The 26,631-nt window shown below is 43.9% G+C and overlaps 1 protein-coding gene and 1 long non-coding RNA gene across 4 annotated transcripts; one reads left to right on the forward strand and one right to left on the reverse strand.

The window, feature by feature from the left end:
* Window positions 1-409: 409 nt before the first annotated feature.
* ELK4 (ETS transcription factor ELK4) lies at window positions 410-20,495 on the reverse strand. The gene is made up of 5 exons (XM_036077250.2): window positions 20,291-20,495; window positions 13,435-13,650; window positions 11,491-12,360; window positions 10,143-10,259; window positions 410-8,606 (listed from the first exon to the last, which is right to left on the reverse strand). The coding sequence occupies exons 2-5, from the start codon at window positions 13,639-13,641 to the stop codon at window positions 8,508-8,510; spliced, it is 1,293 nt and encodes a 430-aa protein (XP_035933143.1). The 5' UTR covers window positions 13,642-13,650; window positions 20,291-20,495; the 3' UTR covers window positions 410-8,507.
* A 63-nt stretch (window positions 20,496-20,558) lies between these two features.
* Window positions 20,559-25,620, forward strand: LOC118526202 (uncharacterized). Of its 3 annotated transcripts, XR_013449937.1 has the most exons (4): window positions 20,580-21,794; window positions 22,416-22,565; window positions 24,879-25,059; window positions 25,229-25,620. It is a non-coding gene; the product is annotated as an uncharacterized LOC118526202 (long non-coding RNA). The 3 variants fall into 3 exon arrangements; XR_013449936.1 differs by lacking the exons at window positions 24,879-25,059; window positions 25,229-25,620 and adding an exon at window positions 23,191-23,447 and having other exon boundaries at window positions 20,623-21,794; XR_013449935.1 differs by lacking the exons at window positions 24,879-25,059; window positions 25,229-25,620 and having other exon boundaries at window positions 20,559-21,794; window positions 22,416-22,909.
* The last annotated feature ends 1,011 nt before the right edge of the window (window positions 25,621-26,631 follow it).

The following is a 26,631-nucleotide window of genomic DNA, read 5'->3' on the forward strand; positions in this document are numbered from 1 at the left end:
TCGGCGGGAAGCCTGCTTCTCCCTCTCTCTCTGTCTTCCACTCCCCTGCTTGTGGGCACTCTCTCCTCTCTCTAATAAATCTTTTTTTTTTTTTTTAAAAAAAAAAGGAAATTCACAAGTAAAAAAAAAGAGATTTCACATGGTGAATAATTTTTCTAGCCCGTGCAGTTCTCTTAATTCCTTTTTATATCAGTGATCATTTTACAGTCTCCCCTTTCCACCACCTATATCCCAACTCAGGCTTTAAATATTTTAATGTAGATACGCATCAAATAGTTGAAGGGCGGGTTTTAATGATAACCACTGGGAAACTGAACTTTTAACTTACACTTATCTATTTAGCATGGATGAACACAGAATCCACACAGACCAGCTCAATGGATGTGAGAGGAATAATCAACTCAGAAAGTCATTTTGTTAAAAATATTTATTTAAAAAAATACAATTGTTGTCCATATCTAGTTGCACATAGATCTATTAACATGTCTACATAATTTTGGACTTCAGTAAATTTGCTATAGTGCTTTCTTAAAGCTAGCTTGCCATTATACAAAGCAAATTCCTCTGTCAGTTCCTGCATAAAAATAGTTGTTTTTAACATATCCTCTTTCTAAAAAGACCATTACAGAATTTAACAAAATTTTTGCATACAACTTGAAGTGACAGAAAAAACGGTCACCTGATTGGTTATCAGAGCAACCCCTTGCTATGTCTGGAGATGCACTGAGTATCAGCTACACTTTTCTCTTTTAAAAGCAGCATATCATAAAGCCCCCAAAGTGCTAGCGCATCGTCGTCCTCACCTACCTACGCTCTGTGTGAAGGTTCTTTGCCACATTCGAACAGAGTTTGAAACTCTGGCTGCAGTCAATCCTAATCAACCTTAAAACAACACCCCTTTGCTTCCCAACAGGCTAGGCCAGACTGCTGAGCTAGAAGCCATGGCAGCTTCTCTCCCGCTGCACCAACAATCAGTATGATTTTAATAAATGGTAGTGGTTACCATCATGTCAATTGCAGTGTTAGGAAAAAGAAGAAAAAAGCAATTTTAATACTTTGAAGGTCTCCCTAATGTAAATTACACTGACTTTAAGACAAGTTATAGTGACGCATTACCCGTCATTCATTCCTTCGGGTAAGTGTGCGCCCGCATTATACAGAAACCTTCCGTGTACACAGAAGTGGTGGAAACTAGATATTGTGAGAGATCGATTTCAACAAACAAGGGGGAAAATCGATCTAGGCTGGAGGGAAGCACCCTGACAAGTTCTTATTACCGTATATCCCGAACTAAGACGGGGACGTAAAAGAATACTTCTCTCCAGTGTTAATGCCACAGCAGACAAATGCTTTTCTTCTGCATCAGACACAGGGCGGATGAAAATCAAATGTTTACTATTTAATAACATTCAACTTTCATGTGATAGCCACACCTGAAGATCCAGTAAGGCTCATAAAAAATTACTGTCAAAATGCAAAGTTATACACTTTTTTTTTTTTTAAGCCAACTTAATTATCTAGCCAATAAAGGGTATAATTCTAAGAAACTAATTTTAGTCAAAAATTGAATTCACCTCAAACCAAAGCTACCAGTAGCAGAATGACTGGACTGAGTGTTTCATATTTAATCTTCCCTACCCACAGAGGTCAGTGAAACTACATGAAGGCAAAAGTGCAGAAACCGATATGACTGTGATTAGGGAAATCAAATGGCCAGACCGAATAAATAGGCCGCGAGTGATCAAAAAACTTAATTGCATTAATTTCTATCTTTACATATATGCATATTAGTTAGTTTCACTAATCGTGAACAGGGAAGGTCGTAAGACATTGCTACTTCTCACATAAGCACTGAATGTAATGTACATATAAAGGCCTTGGTAATACTGCCCTCAAAAACAGAAAATATGAAATGTCTTAGAAGGGACCGTGTCCCTTGTCTAATAGACAATAAGCAACAACGAGTAAACAGAAAAGTGGAGAGTTTACAAAGCTGAGTGTATTCATTGCAAATCAGTTAAAAAGTCATACATTTCTACAAAGCACAATACTAAAAGCTTGTAAATGATTTTAAAATATCCTAGCCAAAAGAGCATACCTTACAGAGCCTGAAAGAATGGCTCATTAGGTAATCCATTTGTCTCTTCTCCAAAGAGTCTTAATTCCAGAAAACATAAACGAGAAATAAACATTACTTCTCTGACCCTCAATATCCTTAGGTCGAAATTAAACAAAATAATCATTAAGTGCTTCCAGTTATTAAGAACAAAACAGTGCTAATAATGGTGCCCCAAAAAGTGCCAAGTGATTTAATACCAGTACATGGCATTCCCACCCCTGAACTCTATTCTAGGCATACTTGAATGATTCTACTGGCTAGAACTCTGGCCTGGCCACAGGGCGCGCCCACCCTTGTCCTGAGGGTCCCAGGCTTGTCCTAGCACAGCTCATAATCCTTGGAGGGACAAGAGTCAGAATGGGCCCTTATGAGATGGGAAACAAGGCAAAGCTGAGAAGAACATTCAGCCCAAGATACTCTGAGGTTTCTGCTAATGCTCTTCGGTACAGTTTGGAAGGATAAACTAGGCTACGGTGCCAGAACTCCCCCACCATTTCATCAATTCACGGTCAAATCTGTACTTTAGAAATACTACTTCGTATAAACCCCCTCTCTGAGAAATTCAGACCCCACCAAAATGAGGATTCTACACAAAAGCGGAAGTGTAGAAATGTTATTAGGAAAGGGCAGCGATGCACGCGCAGGAGAGCGGGTCAACGCGGCTTTGTTCAGCACATGTCACAGGCAGCCTTCTAGCTCTAAAATGGTGGCAAGCAATTAAAGGTCGATGAATTCTAGGGATTTAAAAATATATGTGCAAGGCATTTGTTTTTTAAAAGTGGCAACTGCAAAGTGCGGCCAATCTTTTTTTAAATTTTCGTATAAAATAGCCTAGGAGCCATCCTAGAGGATGAAGACTCTGTTCCCTCTGAAAGATTTATTTCCACGCCCGCGCGCGCACGTACACACTCAGCACATCAGCACACCACACGTACAGGTGCTCAGCCAATACACCAGAATGACTTGGAAGGAAATGCTCTAGTCTTCCAATTACATCTTTAAAAGTAAAATTTTAAATCTCACAAAACTTTCTGATGTGTATTACAACTAAAAAAACTAGAGTTCAAGAGCCTTACTGTGTTTGATTGTATCCCTCCTGAGTTTTGTTAGGGGGTTCATTTAAAACGACGTTAACAACAGCTTGAACATCTTGGTTTCTGCGGCAAGCCGGAAAGCCAACGCCTCCCCTCTCGCACAAGCCACTCTGGGCCTCCCGCTCTCACGACGAATGGCAGCATCCCGGCAGCTGCCATTTTCTGGCAGGCTGTCAATCTATCGCAATTTTTTTTTTTTTTTTTTTTTTTTTTTCGGAAAAGCCTGAAGAAACTGGCACCTCAAATGGAACATTTAAACCACATCAACAACTCACCTTTCAGACTGCTCTGTTTACAGGTCAAAACATGACTTTTGTGCTAACAGGTTCCACCAAGTACGAGAAATGAAATCAAACCGCCTTCTTTTCTTGCTTAATACACTACCACCCACAAGAATTCTAGATTCTAAGATTAAAACTTCAAACTCCAGTAAGCAGAATTCTGATGACCTAAGAGGAATAACAGGGCACCTTGTTTCAGGTAATGCCTGCAGCATTAAAAATAACATTTATTTGTTGACCCAAAACCAAGAAGATAATTCATAAAATGTTTTCCATAGAACCCTTCTCCGGTCAGGGTACCTGCTAAAGAAAGAAAATTAATGTTGACCTCCACTTCCCTGTGGGGGGAACAATTAACTTCTCAGCTCCATTTAGAACTAACATGTTCTGTCCTTCCCTCAGATAACACGGTGAGTAGTCTTTTTAACTTCCCCATTGGTTTGGTGATTCACTCGGAGCTCCAGGTTTCTGCACAAAGACACCCGCACTCCTCTCCAGACTGGTCTATACGCCTAAGAGCGGCGCCTGAGCACAATTCTACATTTCTGGCATGGATAACTAAAATATATACAAGTTAGTGAAGTGATAAGTAGCACTGGACCATCAAGGAAAGTATTTCTTCAGATGCTGAAACGTTCCAACAAATAAAAAATCAAAACTTATGAATGCAGCAAGAAAATGGAGGATGTTATATAGTTTTGCATAAAGCAACTTAAAATAATTCAGAATTTGTTGGTAAAACATAACATTAATAAGGCCAAAAGAAGTTTGTAAGCAGACTAGTAAAATAAAAGTCAATTACAGAGTCACACCTAATTTGGAGAGAAAAGAGACAACAGGCTGTCAAAAATACTATGCATGAAGCTCTAGAAAACACTTGGTAATGGGTCATGTATGAAAAAGAATTAATATAACAAACACTTCAGGAAGTTGAAGACAACCTTTCCTGAAGATTTCCAAACTGAACTTCTAGAGGGGCGCCTGGGTGGCTCAGTCATTGGGCGTCTGCCTTCGGCTCAGGTCACGATCCCGGGGTCCTGGGATCTAGCCCCGCATCGGGCTCCCTGCTCCGTGGGAAGCCTGCTTCTCCCTCTCCCACTCCCCCTGCTTGTGTTGCCTCTCACTCTGTCTCTCTCTGTCAAATAAATAAATAAAATCTTTAAAAAAAAACAAAATTGAACTTCTAGAGATTTGATATGAAAATCAGGTCAAACATGTAAAGGATTTCTGCATGGATCACAACAAAAGCATCCACCTCTTGTTTTCAAGATCAGACTGTAAACAATATCCTGAGTCAGTGGTCTTCAAGGCAGAGAGCACGTGCTGCCAGAAGGTGCACAAGGCAATCTCCTGGGGGCAAGAAGAAAATATTGGAACTTCCAGTCAAGATTTCCTTTTTACACCATCCTTAATTCCGATTTTTGTGTTGTCTTATGATGTACATGTGACTTTCACACAGCGGTTGACAACTACACACGTATGATTTTGCAAGAGGAAACTGGTGTTCAAAAACTTTTACTGAGCAAGGTGTGTGCTCGGAAAGGCTGGGGGCCGCTTTCCTGAAGTGCCAGGGGGTGCTTCCAGGGGCTTACGTTCCCTAGAAACCTACAAAACTGCCTTTAGAACTTCACAATCCTAACAAATATTCTGAGATCAGGCTAAGACAAGGTTAGTGGGCCAGACCTCACACAACGCCTGCTAGAACGGGCCTGCCGTGTTACTACCCAGAGCCTGCTCTGGCGGCCGCAGCATCCCAAGCCTCTGACTTCCTTTCCCCTCCAAGCCTGAGTGACGCACAGTATGGAGAAAACTAGCAATTGTGCCAGGTGAAGAGATTCAACCGACCTGCCTTTTTGGATCTCTAATACAGTATGTAAAAGGTCAAGGAATTCTTCCAGTTAAAAAAATCCAGTACCCTTTCACCATATATACATACGTGTGTGTGTATATATATGGGCTCATGGGCTTGCTTTTCCTGTCAAAATCTGAAGAAAAAATTTATACTCCTATTTTAGCCATCAAAATGTGGAAAAATTAAACCTATGTTTTAATTCTAAGAAGCTTACACTGACTTTTTGAGGATTTCTGGATTATTCCCTTAAGTATGTATTTTTAAAAATCAATGGAAGTTTTCACCTTTGTTAGAACACACAAAATACACCATAAGGAATATTACATCACAAAAGCATTGACAAACCATTAAAAAAAAAAATTACTGACGTTAGACATGTGATTTTAATAAACCAGCATAGGAACAAGAAAAAAATGATTTTAGGAATTCTGTGAAAACCCACCCAAGACTGGACTGACGTGGCGATGGCCGGCCAAGAGAGCAGCGCTGTGCTCCTCCATTCTCAACTCGAGGCAGTGGCTTCAAATCAGCCACAGGGGGAGTCATTTACATCATGGGAATCAGCAAATGCTACAATTTAAGGAATTTTTTTTCTTTCCCCTTCAGAGAGCCTGGTTGTTTTAAACATTTCCCAGCATACAAATGAGTAGATATGGGGCCAGGGCAGATGAAAAGCTAAGATAATGACAGATGTCTCAAAAACTCATCCAACCTGCTCCCTTCCCTTAACTTGGGCTACTTTGGCCCACCAGCCATCATCCTGGCAAAATGACTCGTGATGGATACCAGCTACAGATACCAAACAGAAGGCCCCCCAGAGAATACTGAGCTTAAGTGGTAGGTCACCTTTTGATGCTAAGAACTCTGGATGTTCAAAAAACATGAAGCTGAGACTTTTCCAGGAAGGAGGTAGTTTACAAACAGAACGGTCTGCCTCATACACTTGAGCTAAGGTTGTAAACTTTCATTTAAAAAAGGAAATACACACACACACACACACACACACACACACACACACGCACACACACTTCTCCACATCAGTTGATCTCAAAGAGAAAGCAGATCATCAATCTCCTGAGGCCCACACCTCTTGGCAGGCTTCCGGGGTAGGTTTACAGACAGAGGACTCACGAAAACTGGTTCCTAGGAAGGTGCTGTGACTGAGTTTTAATGGTGCCCTTGGTTCCCAGGCACCCCTGTGCTGAGATAGGTAATCTTCAAAGATATTGTCTATGAAAACAACCAATGGCTTTTCTCCCTTACTTCAAAGAGATAAAATACTTTTGTGCTTTCAAAATTTAAAATATCTAGTTAAATCAAGCCATCAATACTTACATTTAAAGTACAAAATATTCATTAACCTAATAACTATTCCAAAGTGCTCCTGAGAGGTCTGATTTCAAACAAGCATGCGAAGTAAATGACTCAGTGTGGGAGACAAGTCCCACCGTCTGTTCCCCATCGCTCCAGAACACCCCAAGAACAGATCTTTCAGCTCGTGACCACAAAGGAATCGCGAACAGGTCTTCAACACTACAAATATAAAGACAGCTCCCTGAATACTGTCCCTCCACTCCTACTAACCTAGCATGGACGTCTCACACTACAGCTTCTCTACACTGTACAGAAACATTTAAAGTGAGTATTCTACATCTGGAAGACGCTGGTTTGTCTCAGTGGCATTTTGAGCCCTCCAATGCTTACTCCCTCCTTCCCTTCAGTTTATGGGACTCAATTATAGAACTGTTTCTAGAGTTAAAAGATGAGGTTAATGGGCAGTGTTGTGGTGGTGGCGTAGATCTAATCCTAGACTTTCAAAGCCAAGTTCTTCAGAAGAGTCCACTGTGATGTTGGTATCAATTCAGCCTGGAGGCTCCACAGCTCAGTCCGCACCTGGCACTGGTTACCATATGGTAACGTCTTATAAATGTGCTAACGTAGAGATGAAGGCCTACATTTCTCACTACTGATGCGAACAATCCAATCCCTGTGTATGAGCATTTCCAAACAAATTCTGTGGCTCTCTAATTAAAAAAAATTTTTTTGTCAAAGAAATAAGCACATCTTTACCTCACCTGAGATTTGGAGGCTTCGCTTTGCTTTTCATCTTCCTAATAACATCTTTAAAACTATCACAACCCCCTAACAACCTTAAATTTAAAAGAAGGTAAATATGCAGTGGAAAATAGGGTAAAATGAACAGGAAAGAAAAAGTCTCTTCTAACTGGGACAGCCCCACATGTTGTTTCAAGTCATTCAGTTGAATGTTTCATTCAGAGATGCCTCAAGATTTCAAAACCCAGCTTCATCCTAAAAGCCATCACTTACCAGGCTGTGTACCACGGGGGTATAATCATACCACCCAGAGAGTTGACAGCACTTCCGTGCTGGAGATGGGGTCCCCTATTCTCACTGGTTGCTGCAAACACTATCTTAAACCCCAAGTTTAAAACATCTTCCTATGTTGAAACAGACTAGGCTCCATGCTCTGTTCACAGGTTCAAACAAGATCACGCTTATGGCTAAGAAACCCACGTGATAAAGGTAAGTAAGATGTCCTTCTGGGGAGTTGCCTATGTTACCCTTTACAGCCAAATAGAATCTCTCTGATAATACTGCTCCAATCTTACTTTGTGTGAACAGGAAGGATTCCTTTTCCTTCACTGTTTGTACACAGCTCACTTTTAGTTATTCCACAGAACACACTTAGTCTTGAAGATACGGCCAACTGCAGTTCACATTTCTCCAAATAATACACTCAAAGCATCACTGTTTTCCTGGCCAAAGGGTCCCAATAAGGCAGAAGGAGTAACTTTGTTCTTAACTGCTCTTGCAAAGCATAGCTAGCTGCTAAACCCCACCAAAAATTTCTTTAACACAAAGCTCAAAATATTTAGAAAGAAAGGAAAGAAGGAAGGAAGGAAGGAGTGAAGGAAGGAAGAGGGAGGTGGAGCTTGGACTCCAATTAAGGCATTTTTATATACCGTCCAACTTGAGTCATATTCAAAGGGAATCTTAAAAAGGCATTTCAATGGGGAATGGCAAAAATCACAACAGTCTATTATTAGCATTGTAGAACTATTAACTGCTCACTTCAAATGTAATCATGTTGAACGACTGTTTCTTTATTCCTTGGTTCTCTCATTCCACAAGTGCATAGGTTATGTTTTCTGTAGATCTGGGGAAAATGGGCCAGGGGTGGGTGGTCCATCCAGGCCGGACACAGTGAACGGTCCATGACTGTTCAGTACAGAAGGAAACTGAGAAAGAAAATAAAACACATTATCATCCTATTACTCAACCCCAACTTTCACTTTCTGTCCCCGCTACAGTCCCTGAGGCAGAATGTGAGAGCTGCCTGCAGTGACTCACGGGACAAAGGTGGGAACCATTTATCGTGGAAGAATATGATGTCACAGGAAAAACTTTAAAGAAAAAAACTGCTTGTCCTACATGTTAAATATTAACACTCTCTGGCCTACCTTCCCTCATAGCCTAAGGTATACAGGTTTATGTTTAACTTCACACGAAGGTTTTAGAAAGTTCACACACTATAGAGTATAATGCAATTACAAAGCAAATCACACAGTCAAAAAGAGGTCCAGAAAGAGATGCCCATCTATGAACTCTATAACTGGTGCAAATAGTTACAGGGTGCTCATCCTAGAACAGAGCTCCCCATCATGTATTCGAAGACCAGTTCTATAGGGAGAGTCCACGCTGAAACTGCACGAGCACTGTGCCTTTAAGGTCTCAAATCTCTCTACAACTCAATTATCTGTGAGAGGCAAAGAAAAATGTAAAAATAAAATATGAAACATTCTCAACACTCTTTCCATTCAGTAATTTAGAACTTTTTGCAAAAAAAAAAAAAAAAATGCAGAAGTAGAAAGATTTTTCAGGGCGCCTGGGTGACTCAGTCGTTAAGCGTCTGCCTTCGGCTCAGGTCATGGTCCCAGGGTCCTGGGATCGAGCCCCGCATCGGGCTCCCTGCTCCACGGGAGGCCTGCTTCTCCCTCTCCCAACTCCCCCTGCTTGTGTTCCCTCTCTCGCTGTGTCTCTGTCAAATAAATAAATAAATCTTAAAAAAAAAAAATTTTTTTTACATTTCTTTTTTCTTTACCATTTCATTTCCAAAAGAACAAATGAAAAACTAAATTGTAAAATGTAAGAAAATCTCCCAGTGAGTTACCCCTAAATAAGTGAATGAATCAACCAAAATAAACTCTATAACTTATAAAGTCTAGATGCCTGGGGAAAAATAATGGTTAAAAGCTGTGAGACCTTTCCTATGATCTCAGTTAAGGGATACTACAATACCCATTTTTTTAAACATATATTTAAAATATTGATAAGTATCAATTCTAAATGAGCGAGAAATGGGAGTATTTGATAGACCATTCTCAAAAGTTTTCTTTTTTAAAAATCCTCAGGTAAAAGAGGAGACCTATGTGCAGATTCTCCCGCAAATTTTCACACGTGTGTATTTTCTTTTCCAAGAAAAAAAAAAAGAGGATTTCTAGCATTTAAAATGACAAAGCAACTGGGTGGGTTCAAAATCTACTACAGTACTGAACACTAACGGGTCTAACTGAAATGTATGTAACAGTAAAGAATGAAAAGGAAGTGTGGCTGTATCTGTCGGAGTCGTTTGCTGGCTGGCCAATTAACCCTCGTAGAGCGTATTTATTAAACAGAAGTTTTACAATGAGGAGACTGAAGAGTGAAGACACGGCCTTTCTCTTTCTTCATGTGCCAGGCCCCAACTGCAAGAGACAGGCTTGGAGGTGACTCACCTGGAAGAGTGTGTTAGCACCTTGCAGTCTGGCTGGACTCAGAGGAGCAACAGGGCTGAGAGTACTCCAGAAGTGGATGCTGGAGAGCAAGGGGCTCGGCGTCAGTAAGATGGGCGTCTGCAACATGCAGAACAAAGACGGTCACTAAGTGACTCACCAGGATTATGTTTCAACCTTATAATAATACACCAATAGCCGTGAACCCAAATATTTTAATTTATTTATCTGAGAGAGACAGAACATGAGCACAAGGGGGGGTTGCGGAGGGGCGCTGAGGGAGAGAGAGAAGCTGGCTTCCCGCCAAGCAGGGAGCCTGACGTGGGGCTCGATCCCAGGACCCCGGGAACATGACCTGAGTGGAAGGCAGACACTTAACCGACTGAGCCACCCAGGTGCCCCAACCCTGAACCCAAATATTGTCCTCTTCTCCACTAAGTATGTCTGAAATTTTACCATGAGGAAAAGCTCAGAAATTATTTTTACAACCTAAGAAAGATAAAGCGCAAATTCTAACCTGTGTTTTGTAGGGTTTTTCCCAAATAGAGAAACCAATCTGGTCAAGTGCAGAGAAATAACGGGTAACTAAAGTCACAAACACAGTTCTCCTTAGTAATGGGAGGTCTGGATTCACCTATTTAAGTGTTACGGGGGAGGCGCCTGGGTAGCTCAGTTAAGCGTTGGACTCTTGATTTCGGCTCAGGTCATGATCCCAGGGTCCTGGGATCGAGCCCCGGATCAGGCTCCCTGCTCTGCGGGAAGCCTGCTTCTCCCTCTCCCACTCTCCCTGCTTGTGTTCCCTCTCTCGCTGTGTCTCTCTCTGTCAAAGAAATAAAATCTTAAAAAAAAAAAGAAAAAAAGATTTTCTCTCTCCCTCTTCACCCCCTCTCTTAAATAAATAAATAAATGTTATAGGAGATGAGCAAGTTAAGAAATAGCTAATGTTAATTGTACAAACTTGTTTCTCAACATCACACCAGTTGGTTTTCTTAAGGTTCTCAGGATTTGTTTTCTAGCTTTTGACGTTATCACTATTTTTGTATAAGATACCAATGAGTTTTATAAGACCTCCCCCAAAAAAAAAGAGAGAGAGAGAGAATAGTTTTAGGAGGAAGTTGACAAATATTTCTTGGCTTGCAGAGACAATGAGTTCTTTTAGAACGCTCCTCCAAACCTCGCCTGCAGCAGTTCCGATTAGGCGCGGAACTGGGTTACTTTCACGGGGTCACAGCCCACCTTTTTAAGACAGAGAACATAGCAGCATGAGAACGGGTGGTGGTCGATTCTGGATTTGTTTTAAAAGGGGGGTCAGTGCAAACATCGGTGGCTCCAGAAAGCAAGAGGCGGTTACCTGTGAGAAAAGTGCTGGCGTAAGAGAAGCTGTGGGGAGAGACGGGCTCAATATTCCCAGGGGGCTCGGGTCACTGCCCGTGATCACAAGGATGGGCGCCAGCTCTAAGCCTTTGGGTTTCTTGGATCTTGAGGAATTACTTGTTTTGTCCTTTCCCAGCAAAGCTGAATCCTGGTCTTTAGGTTCCAGTGACAAGTTCTCGGGAAGTTCCATGGGCTGCGAGGCCACGGACTCGATGTCGGTGTCAATGTCGGGGTTGGGACTCAGCGGCGGTGAAGGGGTCCTGGGGGGCTCCTGCACAGAAGGGGAGGCGGAGATGGGGGGCGCGGCAAAGGCGGGGGTGCCGCCGGCTGCAGAGGCCGGGGCTTCCAGGGAAGGCAGTCTGGGGGAAGCCAAAGTCTCCAACACCTGGAGCGTTTCTTCCGGAGATGGAGAAATGCTTGGGCCGCCTGACAGGGCGGCGGCAACAGGTTCAACTGGCAGCTTTTTGGAAGGTGTTGTTACGAACTTGATGACAGACGGTGTTGGCTCCTGAGGCGGCTTCTTCTCTGCCAGCTTCTCAGCTGCACTCTCAATCTTTATAGGTTTGAAGAGCTTCTTACTGGAGGAGTTCAAAGAGTTGAGAGTAAAGGAAGAATACAAGCCGGAGTGTATGTAGTCATTGCGGCTGGAGGCCCGGGCCCCGGGCTGCGGGGGCTTCTCTCTGCCCCCACTCTCGGGGTCCCTGCAGCTGCCGCCGACTTCACTGCAGCTCACAGCTTCACAGTCTCCCTCAGTCCTGCCCACGGTCAGTGGGTCCATTTTCAAAATCTCTGGGTAAGACACAAACTTGTACACAAACTTCTGACCATTCACTTTTTTAATGATATTCTGTAGATAAATAAAATAAGCAGGCTTATATTTTCTTGCAAATGTACCTCTCACAGCTCAGGAAGAAGCTGACTTCATAAGGGTCTCTATTTGGCAAGTAGTTTACTTGAGAGCCTCAAAATCACCTGCATTTATCTAGCCATACCAAACCCAGGTCCTAGCGCTATGGAACATAAGCTGAGCATATTTAAATGTCTTATGAACAACTGAAATGACATGTTACGTAAAAGAGAGGTTTTCAATTGCCTAACACCCTCAACCAAATTATCTGTATTAAGTCAAAGATCACTGAACTGTGGTCTCAAACAATTCCAAAGGTACCAGCCATTCGCATCCTGAGTAAGCACAAAGGAAGAGAACATTACTTCTGCTGGGCCTTCTACTTCTTTCCGAAGTTCCAGTTCTTTCTTACCTCACATCCCCCTTGGGGGAAACTGGTAAGACCAACCACTTAAAAGTGAAAGAAATTAAGAGCTCAGCTTCTCATTCTAATTCTACCCATTTGAGCCATTCATTTCACCTCAGAGCCCAAGAATGTATCCAAAATAATAGGAAATTAAGCAAAAAATAAATTTTAACTAAGAAATCAAATCTGTGTATTAACAGCTATTCTTTAAAGTATTAATTTGTGTTCTCTGGGTTAAATTAAAAAGTAAAGCTTAAAAAAAAGCATATATGTGACAACTTTTAAATTATGATATATATGTTTTATTTTGTCCTCAAGAATCTCAAATTTTCTTTTCCTTATTCCAACCCTATACTCACTTTTTCTTTACAGACAACTGCAATTAGGAACAACATATGCATGAGCAGTGGGACTGCAGAAATAGAGCTGGGACATTTACATGTTTCATCCTAATTCCAAACTGCTGAAGTTATGAAATAAATTGGATGAAAATAAACCAGGACAGTGATCATTTTGCAATGTACACAAATATCAAATCATTATGTTGTACACCTAAAACTAATATAATGTTTTATGTCAATTATACCTCAAATAAAAAAGGACATTAGTACCTTATAACCTCAACAGAAGAGAGAAACAATTCTTGTTTTGAGGTGGATGTGTATTACCTTTACATAATAGTATCTGAGGGCTCGGCTGAGTTTGTCGTAATTCATATTAGGCTTGTTCTTACGAATCCCCCAGAGACGAGCCACCTCTTCTGCCTGCAAGAGCTTGAACTCCCCATCATTAGAGGTCCAGCTGATCATGTGCTTGTTCTGAGGCTCCTGTAGGAGCTGAAGGAGGAACTGCCACAGGGTGATAGCACTGTCCATAGCAATGAGCTGAAAGAGGCGTACAGATAAGACATACAATAATATTAACAGCCAACACGTACAGGACACCATATGCCAGGCACTGTGCTCCAAATGTATTACTTCATTTCATTCTCACAGCAATCCTACGAAACAGATACTGTTGCAGCCTCATTTTACATTTGAAAAAACTGATTCAGAAAAGAGTTAAGTCACTTGTCTGAGGCCAAGCAACTAAATGGTGGAGCTGACATTTAAATCCAGACAATCTGCTCTTAAGCAAGCCACACTGCTTAAGAAAAGCCTTGCTGGGAGATAAAGTGAGTTCCGTAAGTCACAGGAGCAGTCTGAGGACTGTAGGTCACCAGAGTACCGCTGTTCCTGAGTTCTATCTGAAAACCTCATTGTCCTATCCTCTGAGACCACCATTTAAATCAAGCAACTTGGTTTATTTGCCAGGAGTATGTGTGTGTCTCACGGTGGCCCGAAGATGTAGGGAATAAATCTACTTTTGCTCCATTGGCATTTCTCCTCCAAATCATTTCCGTTCTCATAAATTAATTTACATTTAAATTGGCAGCACTGAAAATTCAGAAAATGCTCCCTGATTTAATTTACAAGCTCTGTCACCACTCTGCCCACAGGGTTACTCCTTTTTTTTTTTTTTTTTAAAGAAGGCTCCATGCCCAATGTGGGGCTTGAACTTACGACACTGAGATCAAGAGTCGCATGCTCTACTGACTGAGCCAGCCAGGCGCCCCTATAGATCCTCCTTTATTTGATGAGTGGCCTTTATTTGATTATCAAGACATGAAATGAAAAATCATTCAATATCTCAGGTTTTAGGATCTCCCTGTTTAGGCCAGAGTTTCTCAATTTTGGCTCTACTGACATTTTGGGCCAGAGAATTCTTTGTTTCTAAAGGAATTTTTAAAAAAGATTTATTTATTTAGGGTGCCTGGGTGGCTCAATTGGTTGGGTGTCTACCTTCGGCTCGGGTCATGATCTCAGGATCCTGGGATCAAGCCCCAAGTTGGGCTCCCTGCTTGGTGGGGAGCCTGCTTCTCCCTCTGACTCTGCTGCTCCCCCCTACTCCCTTGTGCTCTCTCTCAAATAAACAAAATCTTTTTTAAAAAAATAGATTTATTTATTTATTTGAGAGAGAGAGAAGGCACACAAGCCAGGGGAGAGGAAGAAAAATCCTCCAGGTGCCTGGGTGGCTCAGTCGTTAAGCGTCTGCCTTCAGCTCAGGTCATGATCCCAGAGTCCTGGGATCTAGCCCCAAATCCGGCTTCCTGCTCAGCAGGAAGCCTGCTTCTCCCTCTCCCGCTCCCCCTGCTTGTGTTCCCTCTCTCGCAGTGTCTCTCTCTGTCAAATAAATAAATAAAATCTTAAAAAAAAAAAGAAAAAAGAAAAATCCTCAAGCAGACTCCCCACTGAATGTGGAGCCCCATACGGGGCTCAATCCCAGGACCCCGAGAAAATGACCTGAGCTGATATCAAGAGTCGGACACTCAACCGACTGAGCTACCCAGGTGCCCCAAAAATTCTTATAATTAGGGGCGCCTGGCTGGCTCAGTCAGTGGAGCATGCAACTCTTGATCTCAGGGTTGTGAGTTCAAGCCCCACAATGGGTGTAGAGATTACTTAAAAATCTTAAAAAAAAAAAAAAAAAAGAATTCTTATAATTAAAAAAAAAAAAAACAGAAACTAGGCAAAAGATTTGCAAAGACATATCTTCAAAGAAGACAAACTGACAATAAGCTCATGAAAAGGTACTCAACATTAGTTATTAGGGAACTGAAAATCAAAACCACACGAGATACCACTTCACACCTATTAGGATGGCTATAATCAAAAAGACAGTAAGAAGTGTTGGCTAGGATGTAAAGAAAGTGAATCCCTCATGCATTGCTGGTAGGAATGTAAAATGGTATAGCCACTTTGGAAACCAGTGTGATAGTTCCTCAAAATGCTAAACAGAGTTACCATATGACCCAGCAATTCCACTCCTAGGTACATACCCAAAAGAACTGAAAATACGTGTCCACGCAGATACGTGTACAGGAGTGTTTAGAGCAACATTATTGCATAACACTACCCAAAAAGTAGAAACAACAAAATGTCCATCAACTGATGAATGGACAGGCAAAATGTGGTATAACTATACGGTGGAATATTATTCAGCCAGAAAAAGGACTAAAGTACTAGTACATGCTACAACATGGACAAACTTTGAAAACGTTACGTTAAGTGAAAGATGCCAGCCACAAAAGACCACATGTTGTATTTCCATTTATATGAAATGTCCAGAATAGGCAAATGCATTCAACACAGAAAGTAGATCAGTGGTTGCTAGGGGCTGGGTGGACAGACGAATGGGGAGTTACTGCTAATGGGGTGATGTAAATATTCTAAACTTAAGATTGTGGTGGTAGTTACACAACTCTTTGAATATACTAAAAGCACCACATTGTACAACTTAAGTAGATGAATTTTATCTCAATAAAGACGCTAAAAACAAACTAACGCTACAAATATTACAAAACCGTAGGCCTTAGAAGCCTAATTCTAACAACGTGTAACTCATAAAGAATGGGATCCTTAAGGGTCAACTATGTCTGCTCCCAAAAAAGGCAGATGAAAAACTGCAGCGGAAGATAGCTGGGTTTCTAGAACTTTTCCAAGACACTCAAAATGTCCTCCAATAATCCTTAGTTGTTGCTTCGAAGCTGGTTACAGATACTGTCATCCAAAAGTAGAGATGGGAAAATAAAAAAGAACAGGAAGCAGGAGATGTCCCCAGTCACAGTTAATGGAGAAGCTGAGCCCATGAATCCAAGTTTCTCTCATCACAGTCACAAACTCTGTTCATCAGAACCATTCCCTAGGTGGATAACTGCATTCACATCACCAGTAGGTTGTAACAAGTATTTACAATAAGATACTAAGTGATAATGGCCTAACAAATATGAAGTGCGACTTTGATGCTAAGTAACCCTGCCCACTAACCTCTCCCACAGCCTCACCTAAGCTGAGTTAAAAGAGTAGTTTTAGGGGTTACCTGGCTGGCTCAGTCAGTAGAGCATGTGACTTTTGATCTTGGGATTCTGAGTTCAAGCCCCAGGTTGAGCACAGGGCTTACTTAAATAAAAAACAGTGATTTTAGGGGCGCCTGGGTGGCTCAGTTGTTAAGCGTCTGCCTTCGGCTCAGGTCATGATCCCAGGGTCCTGGGATGGAGCCCCGCATCGGGCTCCCTGCTCAGCGGGAAGCCTGCTTCTCCCTCTCCCACTCCCCCGCTTGTGTTGCCTCTCTCGCTGTCTCTTTCTCTGTCAAATAAATAAATAAAATCTTTTAAATAAAAAAAAAAGTGATTTTATATTATGATCCATCAAGTATGGGGTGGAGGGGGGGGGAGGAATACCATTTTTCTCAATTTACCAGAGACCCTTTCTTCTAATGATGTCTGTTCACGGCTACTTTTAATTACATGTTTCCCATCTAAATGATTTTTTTTTTTTTTTAGTCTACACCTGTTAAAACTACTCCCTAGTAAATTTTAGCTTAACTGAAGAACTGTCTCCATATTTCCAGACATCATCTTCATATCAAGAATGCCTGGGGGGGCTCCTGGTGGCTTATCAGTTAAGTGTCTACACTCTTGATCTCAGCTCAGGTCTTGATCTAAGGGTCCTGAGTTCAAGCCCCACACTGGGCTCCATGCTGGGCATGGAGCCTACTTGAAAAAAAAAATGCTTATAGGGGTCGGGGTGTGAGTGTCTGTGTGTGTGTGTGTGTGTGTGTGTGTGTGAGAGAGAGAGAGAGAGAGAGAGAGAGAGAGAGAGAGAGAGGGAGAGGGAGAGGGAGAATACCAGGGGGAGGGGAAAGAGGGGAAACGGGAGGTGGGGAAACGGGAGGTAGGGAACAGAGAGAGGGAGGGGAGAAGATGAAGGACAGAGAACTGAAATCTCAAAATGACTACGAATTTGGTACCTGTAATTCCATTTGTTTTTGGGAAAATTCCCAAACTGAATCCTAGAGTCTTAACTACCTATCATGTAGATAATGCTTGAGCCCCACGGGTTTATAATGGCTAAGGTATGGATGCAAAGAGAGAAATAAGCATCACCATCTCCACAGTGAACACACAAGTGCCATCCTGGGCAAAGGGGAGGGTCCCCAAAGTGTGGGTGTGCACCCATAGGGGTTCAGGTTTCACCTTTCAACTTCTACCTTCCCTCCTGGTTATTAGGGGAGCGCACGGACTGAGTCAAATGCTGGTGAGCTGCTGCTACTTCAGGGCAGAACCCAACTGTTGGGGAAAATGCTGATGCTTTTTTAGTACTTTTCAGTGCCTCTGGGATAGAAGGTTGTTTAGAATCAAAGGGCATCATGGTTTTGGAATGAAGCACTGGAAAAGAATGTTCTTTTGCAAAAAACTAACATGGATATAAAATGGACATCTTCAGTGGGTACTTTAAAGGAGTATTTTATTCATTCAATTCTGGAATCAGGTCAGACTCTGATTGAAAAGCTGGTGAACCTCTGGGTATACAGTCAAGTTGAACCTCTTCATTTCAGTTCCTAAAAGTGTGCTATCAACACGAAATTCAATTATTTCCTCAGCCATAAAAGAGATCTAAAGAAAAAAACTTCCAGAAGACAGTTATTAAAAAGGTGAAATGACAAGTTGAAAAATACAAATACTTTTATTCTAGCTACTTATCAATAAAAACCTTTACTTTCCTTCATGGAAAAACTCAAGTTTTCTAAAATTAGCTTTTCAGAAGCATAATGAGGGAGAGAAATACTTAACTGTTGCAAATGAAAGAACGTGACTGAGGAGTTAAATGTTGAAAACGTAATTGATTCTACCTTAACATCTCAAAAATAGGTCAATCCAAGACGTAAACTGAAAGAAAGCATGTTGAAATAACCTATTAGGGAAAGGAAGTCTCTAGTAAATGAAACTTTTTCCACCCTAAACATGTTTATAATACACAGTCCAGTTGCTGTGGTGACCCACAGCCCAACTATTTTTCAGAAACAGCAGCTAAAACCCAAATACTAACGGTCTCCAAATTCAGCGTGCTGCTTAAATAAAACAAAACCAGGGGCCCCTGGGTGGCTCAGTTGGTTGGGTGGCTGCCTTCGCCTCAGGTCATGATCCTGGAGTGCCAGGATCGAGTCCACCTTGGGCTCCCTGCTCAGCGGGGAGTCTGCTTCTCCCTCTGACCCTCCCCCTCTTATGCTCTCTCTCTGTCTCATTCTTTCTCAAATAAATAAATAAAATCTTTAAAAAAAACAAAAATTATGTATCAAGACTAGTTTTGAACTAAAATCACCATCCTTTACAAAAAGTAACCAGGAATCTCTTAACACAGTACAGTACCCTATATTAAGAACATATTAAAAGTTGGGGCGCTTGGGTGGCTCAGTCGTTAAGTGCCTGCCTTCGGGTCAGGTCATGATCCCAGGGTCCTGAGATCGAGCCCTGCATTGGGCCCCCTGCTCGGCAGAGAGCCTGCTTCTCCCTCTCCCACTCCCCCTGCTTGTGTTCCCTCTTTCCCTGTCTCTCTCGGTCAAATAAATAAATAAAATCTTAAAAAAAAAAAAAAACATATTAAAAGTATAATTACATTGCAGTAAAACTTGAAGGCATTTCCCTAAGAATGTAATGGATTTCACTTTCGCAGTTTTAACGTTTAAGTAAAATCAAAGAGAAGGGAGTTCCTGACGGGGAGGTGGGGGAGGGTGGGCGGAATCATACAACATTTCAATGGAAACACCACTAACAGTCCTAAATATTAAAGCACCAAGTTTTCCGCGCAGTGGGGTGGTGGCTGGGAGCCGGCAAAAGGGAAGGGAGGACCTGATCCACTGTTGTGATGAGGAAGAGACTCCAGAGTCTTCATGTGAATGCCCTCAACTTCAAATGCCCTAAACTTCAACAGCCTGGGAAAAAGCCAACTGTGTATTTTTTGACTACTTCCGTCAGTCAACAATACCCCTTATTTCCTGCCAAGGCCAGTTAATTAATATTCCGCCCCCAAAAGATGTTTCCAATTGATCCTCCCAGGAACCAAGAGGCGACCAGCCTCGCGGCAGCTGTACATTAAGCGCAAAGTCAAGGAGGGGGAAGGGGCTCGCGGGACAGAAGTAGAAAAAGAAATGAAACTTGACACCGGATGAACAGCGAGCTTGGGGAGAGGAAGAAACTTCGGTGACCGTGTGTGCCCCAGAGCAGATCAAAGTCCGGGGAAGAGCCGCAACCTCACGCGGCCTCGGTAAGCTCTGAATTACTGTACTTTCATTTTCCAACTTCCTGTCACCACAAAGAGTCAGAATTCGCCCCCCTTCCAAGCCAAAGAGCCACTGCCACCCTGTGCCCCAGGGACCTGAGGGGCGAAGCGGGGGACCGAGCGCTCCGCCGTCCACCTGCGCGCCGCGGGGCGGGGGCCGCGGCCAGGGCAGGGCGGGCCGGGGGCGGGTCCCAGGGGAGCGCGCGCCCGCCCCCGCCCCCGCCCCCGCCGCCACGCTCACTTCCTGTTGTGCCGCCTCCTCCCCCCTTCCCCGGCCCCTGCTCCCCCCCCCCCCCGCTCCCCGCGGCGGGGGGCGGCGGCCGCGAAAGCCCGAAGAGGCGCGGGGTGGACGGGGCGCGCCGCTCACCGAGGCCGCCCGCGGGGTTCCCTCTGGGTCTCCGCCTGGAGCGTGATGCTTCTCTCTGCCCGCCGCCTCCTCACGCTGGGAGCTCGAGGACGGCGCGGCAGCCGCTGCGACCCCCGCGGCGGAGCCGAAGAAGGCGGCGGCGGCCGAGCCGAGCCCGCCGGGTGCCCGCAGCCTCCCGCATCGCCCGCCGCCGCCGCGCCCGCCGCGGCTTCTCGCGCCCCGCCCTCCCCGCCCCCGCACGCGGCGGCGGCGGCGGCGGCCGCGGCGCGGGTCGTGGGGCCGCTACCCGCCGGGCGCGCGCTCGGGGCGTTCCTCGCCGGGGCCCGGCCTGCCAGTCGCTCCGCGGCCGCCGCCACTCTCAAACCCCCCGGCTACGTCGGGGCCCCTCCCAGACGCCGTTGCCGCCACGCGTCACTTCCGGGGGCGGGAATTGGCGGAGCCGCTGTGGGTGTCGGGCGGTGAGCGGCGGCCGCCCCAAGCCCAGGTTTCGGGGGGTCCCGGGGGCAGGCTTGCGCTCAGGGCGGGTGCCCACTGGAGTTCCGCACTCGCCGCTCTCCGCCGGACCACTGAGTGGCTGCCAACGGCTTTTGCTGAAGCGTCCGACCGAGTCCGCAGAACCAAAGCTGCCGTCTGTGTGCGGGGGTCTCCGGACGGCTGGGGACCTCTCCGCATCTCCCGCGTCCGGGAGAGGGGGTGGCGCTCGCCGGGCGGCGGTCCAGGGGACCACCTCTGTTGTTGCTAAGCTGAAGCGTGAGGGCTTCTCTCTGCTAGGCCACTTGCCCTGCATTGTCCCCGGCTGAGTGGACGGAGGAGTTGGTGCTGCCGCAGCTTGCTCATCGAAGTACCGGCTCCCAGGCCATAACGAACACCCCCGATGAATATTAAATCAGCGCTGTGGCTCACTGGCCCGGGGACTGACAAATGGAGTCGGACCTGGAATCCAGTCGTGGCTTTACCCGTCACTATCTTGGAGACCCTAGTCACTTTCTTTACTTCCCGAAACGTTCATCATCTGTGAAACGGAGAGAACCCAGTCTCTTAGAATTGTGATGGTCAAAGCAGATCGGGTGCGCAAGTCACCGAGCAGAGTTTCTAGCACATAGGTTCTCATTAAAGAGAATTCTTAAGGAACCAATCACACTTGGTACTAAAGATTACTTGAGTAAGTTAGCAGCAGAAGAGATGCACAGTCAGTAAGCTGGAGTGCTGAACAAAACCCCGAAGAAATAGATTGCATATTCTATTTAACAAGAAACCAGAAGGCCAGTGTGTGAGTTACCTTTAGGTGGCCGTTACTACCTCTAAGACCTGCAGAGAGTTGCTTAACCTCTCTGAACCTCTGTTCCTTGTGTAGAATGAAGATGATAATGTGCAGCATTGCTGGAAAGATGGAATGAGATAAAGACTAATGTGCTTAGTGCCTTTCCTGGCACACAGTAGACACCCAGTAAATGGTGATGTCATTTATTTTTGCCTCCACCTCACCCGCACAACGGAATTCAAGGTAAAATTAATTGAACTCACCAAGTAAAGTGTGATCCTATTAACCCTGGTAGGCTTTTGGAAGAGAATTAGCACTTCATTTTATTTCCAACCTCCTCTACCCTAAGACAGTAATTGTAACACAGAGGTATTCCTGTAAAAACAACACTACCAAAAGATGTTACCTTTTTAAAAATAATTTTACAAGAGGATGTAAACATATTTTCATTAAGAGGAAATGTGCAATAACTGAAAAACACTAGCACTCTTGGCCTCTGATATAAAATGTTTCCTCGCAACAGTTTCCATTTTACAAAGGGGAGGAAAAAAGAATTATTAAGGTAGGCTGTTTAAGATACACTCTTGGAAACATTTGTTTATAGAAAGATTTCATTTTAAGCCTTAGACCAAGAACAGTTCAGGGCTGTGGAACTCTTCAACAGATTAACCTGCTCTGCCCAAACTAGCAGGGAACCTCTGATTCAGCCTCAGGGTCTGCAGTGGTATCACAATTCCTTTAGACGGAGTTGACAGTCTTGTCGATTGCAATGTATTTTTGGAAAAGAGCCTACTTTGGGAGTTCTTAAATTAGTCATAGCAAGTCTGTTTTTTTTTTTTAAGATTTTATTTATTTATTTGACAGAGACACAATGAGAGAGGGAACACAAGCAGTGGGAGAGGGAGAAGCAGGCCCCCACGCTGAGCAGGGAGCCCGAGATGCGGGGCTTTGATCCCAGGACCCCAGGACCACGACCCGAGCCGAAGGCAGACGCCCAACAACTAAGCCACTCAGGTGCCCCTTGTCTGTCTGTTTTTAAATGGACTTTTTTTTTTTTTTAAACAGTGCATGTTGACAGCAGAGAAACTAGAAGAAAAGTCAGATTTCAGATTGGTGAACTGGGGGAAAAAGTTTATTAATGTGCCTGGTTTTCCCACTCAAGATTCTATAAGTACAGAATCTCTCTCCACGGTTCCTCACACAACAGATGGTTGGTTTTGCAAACTCCGTGGTGGTTATGCTGCTTTTTTGTTATCTTGTTTGGTCACTTTCCCACTGGATAGATTTCCAGATAGATTTCCAGTCCTAGCCTTGCCTACTCAGGGTTATCTCAAATAAAATTTGCAGATTTTATTTAAGTGGTTTCATGTCTGTTTTTCTGCCTGGACTGCCCTCCATTGTGTTTTTCAGCCATTTTAGTTACCCCAGCCCTGCCACCTCTATTCCCCTAATTTAATGACATTTCCTTTCCCAATAACACCTGGTTATGATGATTTCTCAAAGCAATTTCCCCTTCCCTCTCTTCTATTTCGCTGCCTCTTCATTACCCCAAGTTAATGTCCTTTTTTCCTAAAGAAATATTTCATGGACTCTGACTGAGCAAGCATAGAACCATCTGATTGCCCGTCCTGTCTTCCAGGCAATGTCTTGCAGCACATGAAGTAAAGAAGAGATAGCTTTAAGTCAGAGGAAGCATCGGCCGTCCCAGATAGGGATAGATGTGAAGCAAACTGCAGCATGTGTGACGTGAGGGAATAAAACTTGGAGATTTCTGAGTTCTCGCCTTTCAATCTCCCTCAACTCCAAGCTTGATCCTCCTGAGAAAACCCTTATGACTTATCCCTTTTGGGCCTCACTTTCAGTATCTTTAAAAATAAAAGCTATTCATACCTTTCACTTGTAGTCTGTGGTGGATAGAGGCAAAGAAAAAAACAGTTGATCAAAGTAGACTTTGAATTCTTGTTGAAGGACTCTTATTACGTTTGTGGGGCTTGAAATGTTAAAGGAACAGTTACCTTTGAAAATAAAACACAGGCTAGCTGGGTACTGAATCTGACAGTATTTGCTAACCCCAGTACCTATCAAGGCCCTAAAATTCACCAAAGACAACCAGTGGCGTGATGGTTAGAAATATCTTTACACCAAGACTATTATTCTGGGCAAAGAAGTTTCATCCCCAACAATAAGACCTATAATCAGAGGGTATTCAAGGTCCAGAGAAAACCCATGAAAAAGCCTTTGAACAAGGTATTTGTGGCCTCTAGACTATGAGGAAAGTTCATGGAAACATCTTTCAGCCCTAGCTGTAATCTTCACAAAACACCCTGTTTTCCCAGAGAGGACATGACAAGACATGACTTTATTGCAGTTACCTGCCTGGGGCATACTACGGATCTAACACATTTCATGACCTGTCCCAAACACACCTCAGAAATAGCTTCATATGCTTTTCTTCACTGGAATCTACACTGAGTCTACTTCTTTCCTCCTCCACTGATATATTTTTTAAAGATTTTTTTTAAATTATTTATTTAGAGAGGGAGGGAGAGGGGTAGAGGGAGAGGGAGAGAGAGAATCTTCAAGCAGACTCCACACCTAGCACAGAACCCAACGTGGTTCTCAATCTTGCAACCCTGAGATCATGACCTGAGCCAAAATCAAGAGTCAGATCTTAACTGACTGAACCATCCAGGCGCCCTCCACTAATATTTTTTAACTTAAAACAATTTTATTGGTCTTTGATACACGTACTTTTTCTGGGTTGTGAAAATTGCTGCGGAATATGTATTGGAGAAAGAGGACAGAACTGATCACTTCTTTCCTAAGTGCCCTTTGGAAAAGATGTAACTTGATTGAAAATCTACCTTGTGGATAACATGTAAGATTCTGGGTGGATTCTGGGGGGCTTGACATATCCTACATTATAGGATATGTATTTCTCTGAATTTTAAGCCAGAAGTTTTGTTTCCTCTCTTGTAAATTTTATGATAACTGGCTGGAATTTTTTTTTCACTCAAAATTAACTCAGGAACAACAAAAAAAGTTAATTCAGGAACCACCACCAAAAGGCTTTGTTCTTTTATTTTTTATTTTTATTTTTATTTTTTTTATTTATTTTTTTTTTTTTAAAGATTTTATTTATTTATTTGAGAGAGAGAGAGAGAAACAGCATGAGAGGGGAGAGGGTCAGAGGGAGAAGCAGGCTCCCCGCTGAGCCAGGAGCCCAATGTGGGACTCGATCCCAGGACTCCGGGACCATGACCTGAGCCGAAGGCAGTCGCTTAACCAACTGAGCCACCCAGGCGCCCGTTATTTTTATTTTTTTAGGACTTTTCAGTCGTGGACCAACGACACTGACACCCTCAGAGACCATCACTCCTCTCCACGACTTCCATCAATTTTACAGTTCTCTCGCATTATCTCTTAGGATCCTATTGACATAGACAAAAAATTCAGCTAAGGATCCAGAGATGTTGGGGAAGGAGGAGTCAGGCTGACAAATGTAGGGGTAAGTGCAGCTCTCCGAGCCTTGCAGTGTTGTGGTAAGGAGGGAAAGGAGGGAAATTACCACCTCCCACTGCATTCAGGAACATTTCCTGAAAGAGGCGGAGTTTGGAAGACTTGGTGCTAATTCAAAAATGTGTAAAGCCAGCTTTTTTCTGCCTTTATTTATCCAGGTGCGAAACAAAATTAGTTTGGCCACGCTAAAGCACGCGGAGCTGGTGAGTTTCATACCCAGTTCAGAAGTGTGACACAGCCACCAGCTTCCCTCCTTCAGACTCTCAAGGGAAGGAAATTTAAATTCTGTCTAGGCTCACCCCGTAAAATGGGGAAATTGTTGGGTCGACAGGGCTTTTCCCCCCACCTCTTTCTTGCAGCTTCTCCCCGCTGCTCCAAAAATGCCCCCGTGATGCCTGTAACTGATTGAGTATGTCCCAAAATCAGCTCCCAGTGGGAGCGCCCTGAAGTGGAGGGAGAAGAGGGGGTTCTCCCAGGATGGACGAGAATCCAACGGCAAGGTTTCACGGCAAAGAGAACTCTGGTTAGACTTTGCTTGGAACTGTCTCCCTCCCCACTGTGTGTACACTTGATCTTTGTTTTCTTGTTTTCTCCCTACCCCCCCCCCAGCCCTCCCCTTCAGCCTTATTTTTCTTTCTCTACTTTTCCTTTCCCTTTTTACCTCTATGCCTTAACCCTGTCAGTGGCCCCCTTGAGAATTTACTAACAGTGATAGTGGTCCTCAGGCCTGAGAAAATTTCAGAGCAAAAAATATATTTTGGGGAGCGCCTGGCTGGCTCAGTCGGTAGAGCATGTGACTCTTGATCTCATTGGGGGTAGAGTTTCTTTCTTTCTTTCTTTCTTTTTTTTTTAAGATTTTATTTATTTGACAGAGAGAGACACAGCGAGAGAGGGAACACAAGCAGGGGGAGTGGGAGAGGGAGAAGCAGGCTTCCCGCGGAGCAGGGAGCCCGATGTGGGGCTCGATCCCAGGACCCTGGGATCATGACCTGAGCCGAAGGCAGACGCTTAAGGACTGAGCCACCCAGGCGCCCCGGGGGTAGAGTTTATTTCAAAAAAAAAAAAAAAAGAATTAAGCAATGCTTTATAAAATATATATGTAATGTTTAAGCATTAACCATGTGCTGAGCACTACACTGGATACTTAAGGAGATGCGGAGATGACTAAGACCAGTCTCTTCTCTGTAGAAGTTTTCTAAAAGACCAGGGGCTAAAACCCACTCTGATATGGGGGGAGGGAGGGAGTGTTAGTTAAATAGAGGCGAGGACTGTGCTGGGGGAAAGGGGGAAGGAGGAAGGGGAGAGGGTCCTCCCACTCTCAGCCCAGCACCACAGGAGCGGGCCAGGCCTTGGAAGAAGCAGGAGGGGATTTGTAGGGAAACATTCTGTTTGGGATGCTCCTCCTGTTCCCCTCCCCCATGCCATCTGCCACCGCTGACTTTGGGGCCGACTTGACTTATGTCTCAGCTCAGATATCACCAGCCCAGCACCACCCTACTTGTGGGGCTCACCATGCTCACCTTCTCTGTCTGTTCCACCGTTCAGACTGAGTCCTTGAGAG

The sequence above is a fragment of the Halichoerus grypus genome, chromosome 7 (assembly GCF_964656455.1).
Source record: "Halichoerus grypus chromosome 7, mHalGry1.hap1.1, whole genome shotgun sequence".
In the NCBI taxonomy this organism is placed as follows: domain Eukaryota; kingdom Metazoa; phylum Chordata; class Mammalia; order Carnivora; family Phocidae; genus Halichoerus; species Halichoerus grypus.

What these genes read in the sequence shown, in the direction of transcription:
- ELK4 (XM_036077250.2), bottom strand. Translation starts at nt 13,641, where the DNA reads ATGGACAGTGCTATCACCCTGTGGCAGTTCCTCCTTCAGCTCCTACAG. An exon ending in TCAGATACTATTATGTAAAG is followed by an intron (nt 12,361 to 13,434) that starts GTAATACACATC and finishes ATTTATCTACAG; the next exon opens with AATATCATTAAAAAAGTGAA. An exon ending in CGCCAGCACTTTTCTCACAG is followed by an intron (nt 10,260 to 11,490) that starts GTAACCGCCTCT and finishes TGCATGTTGCAG; the next exon opens with ACGCCCATCTTACTGACGCC.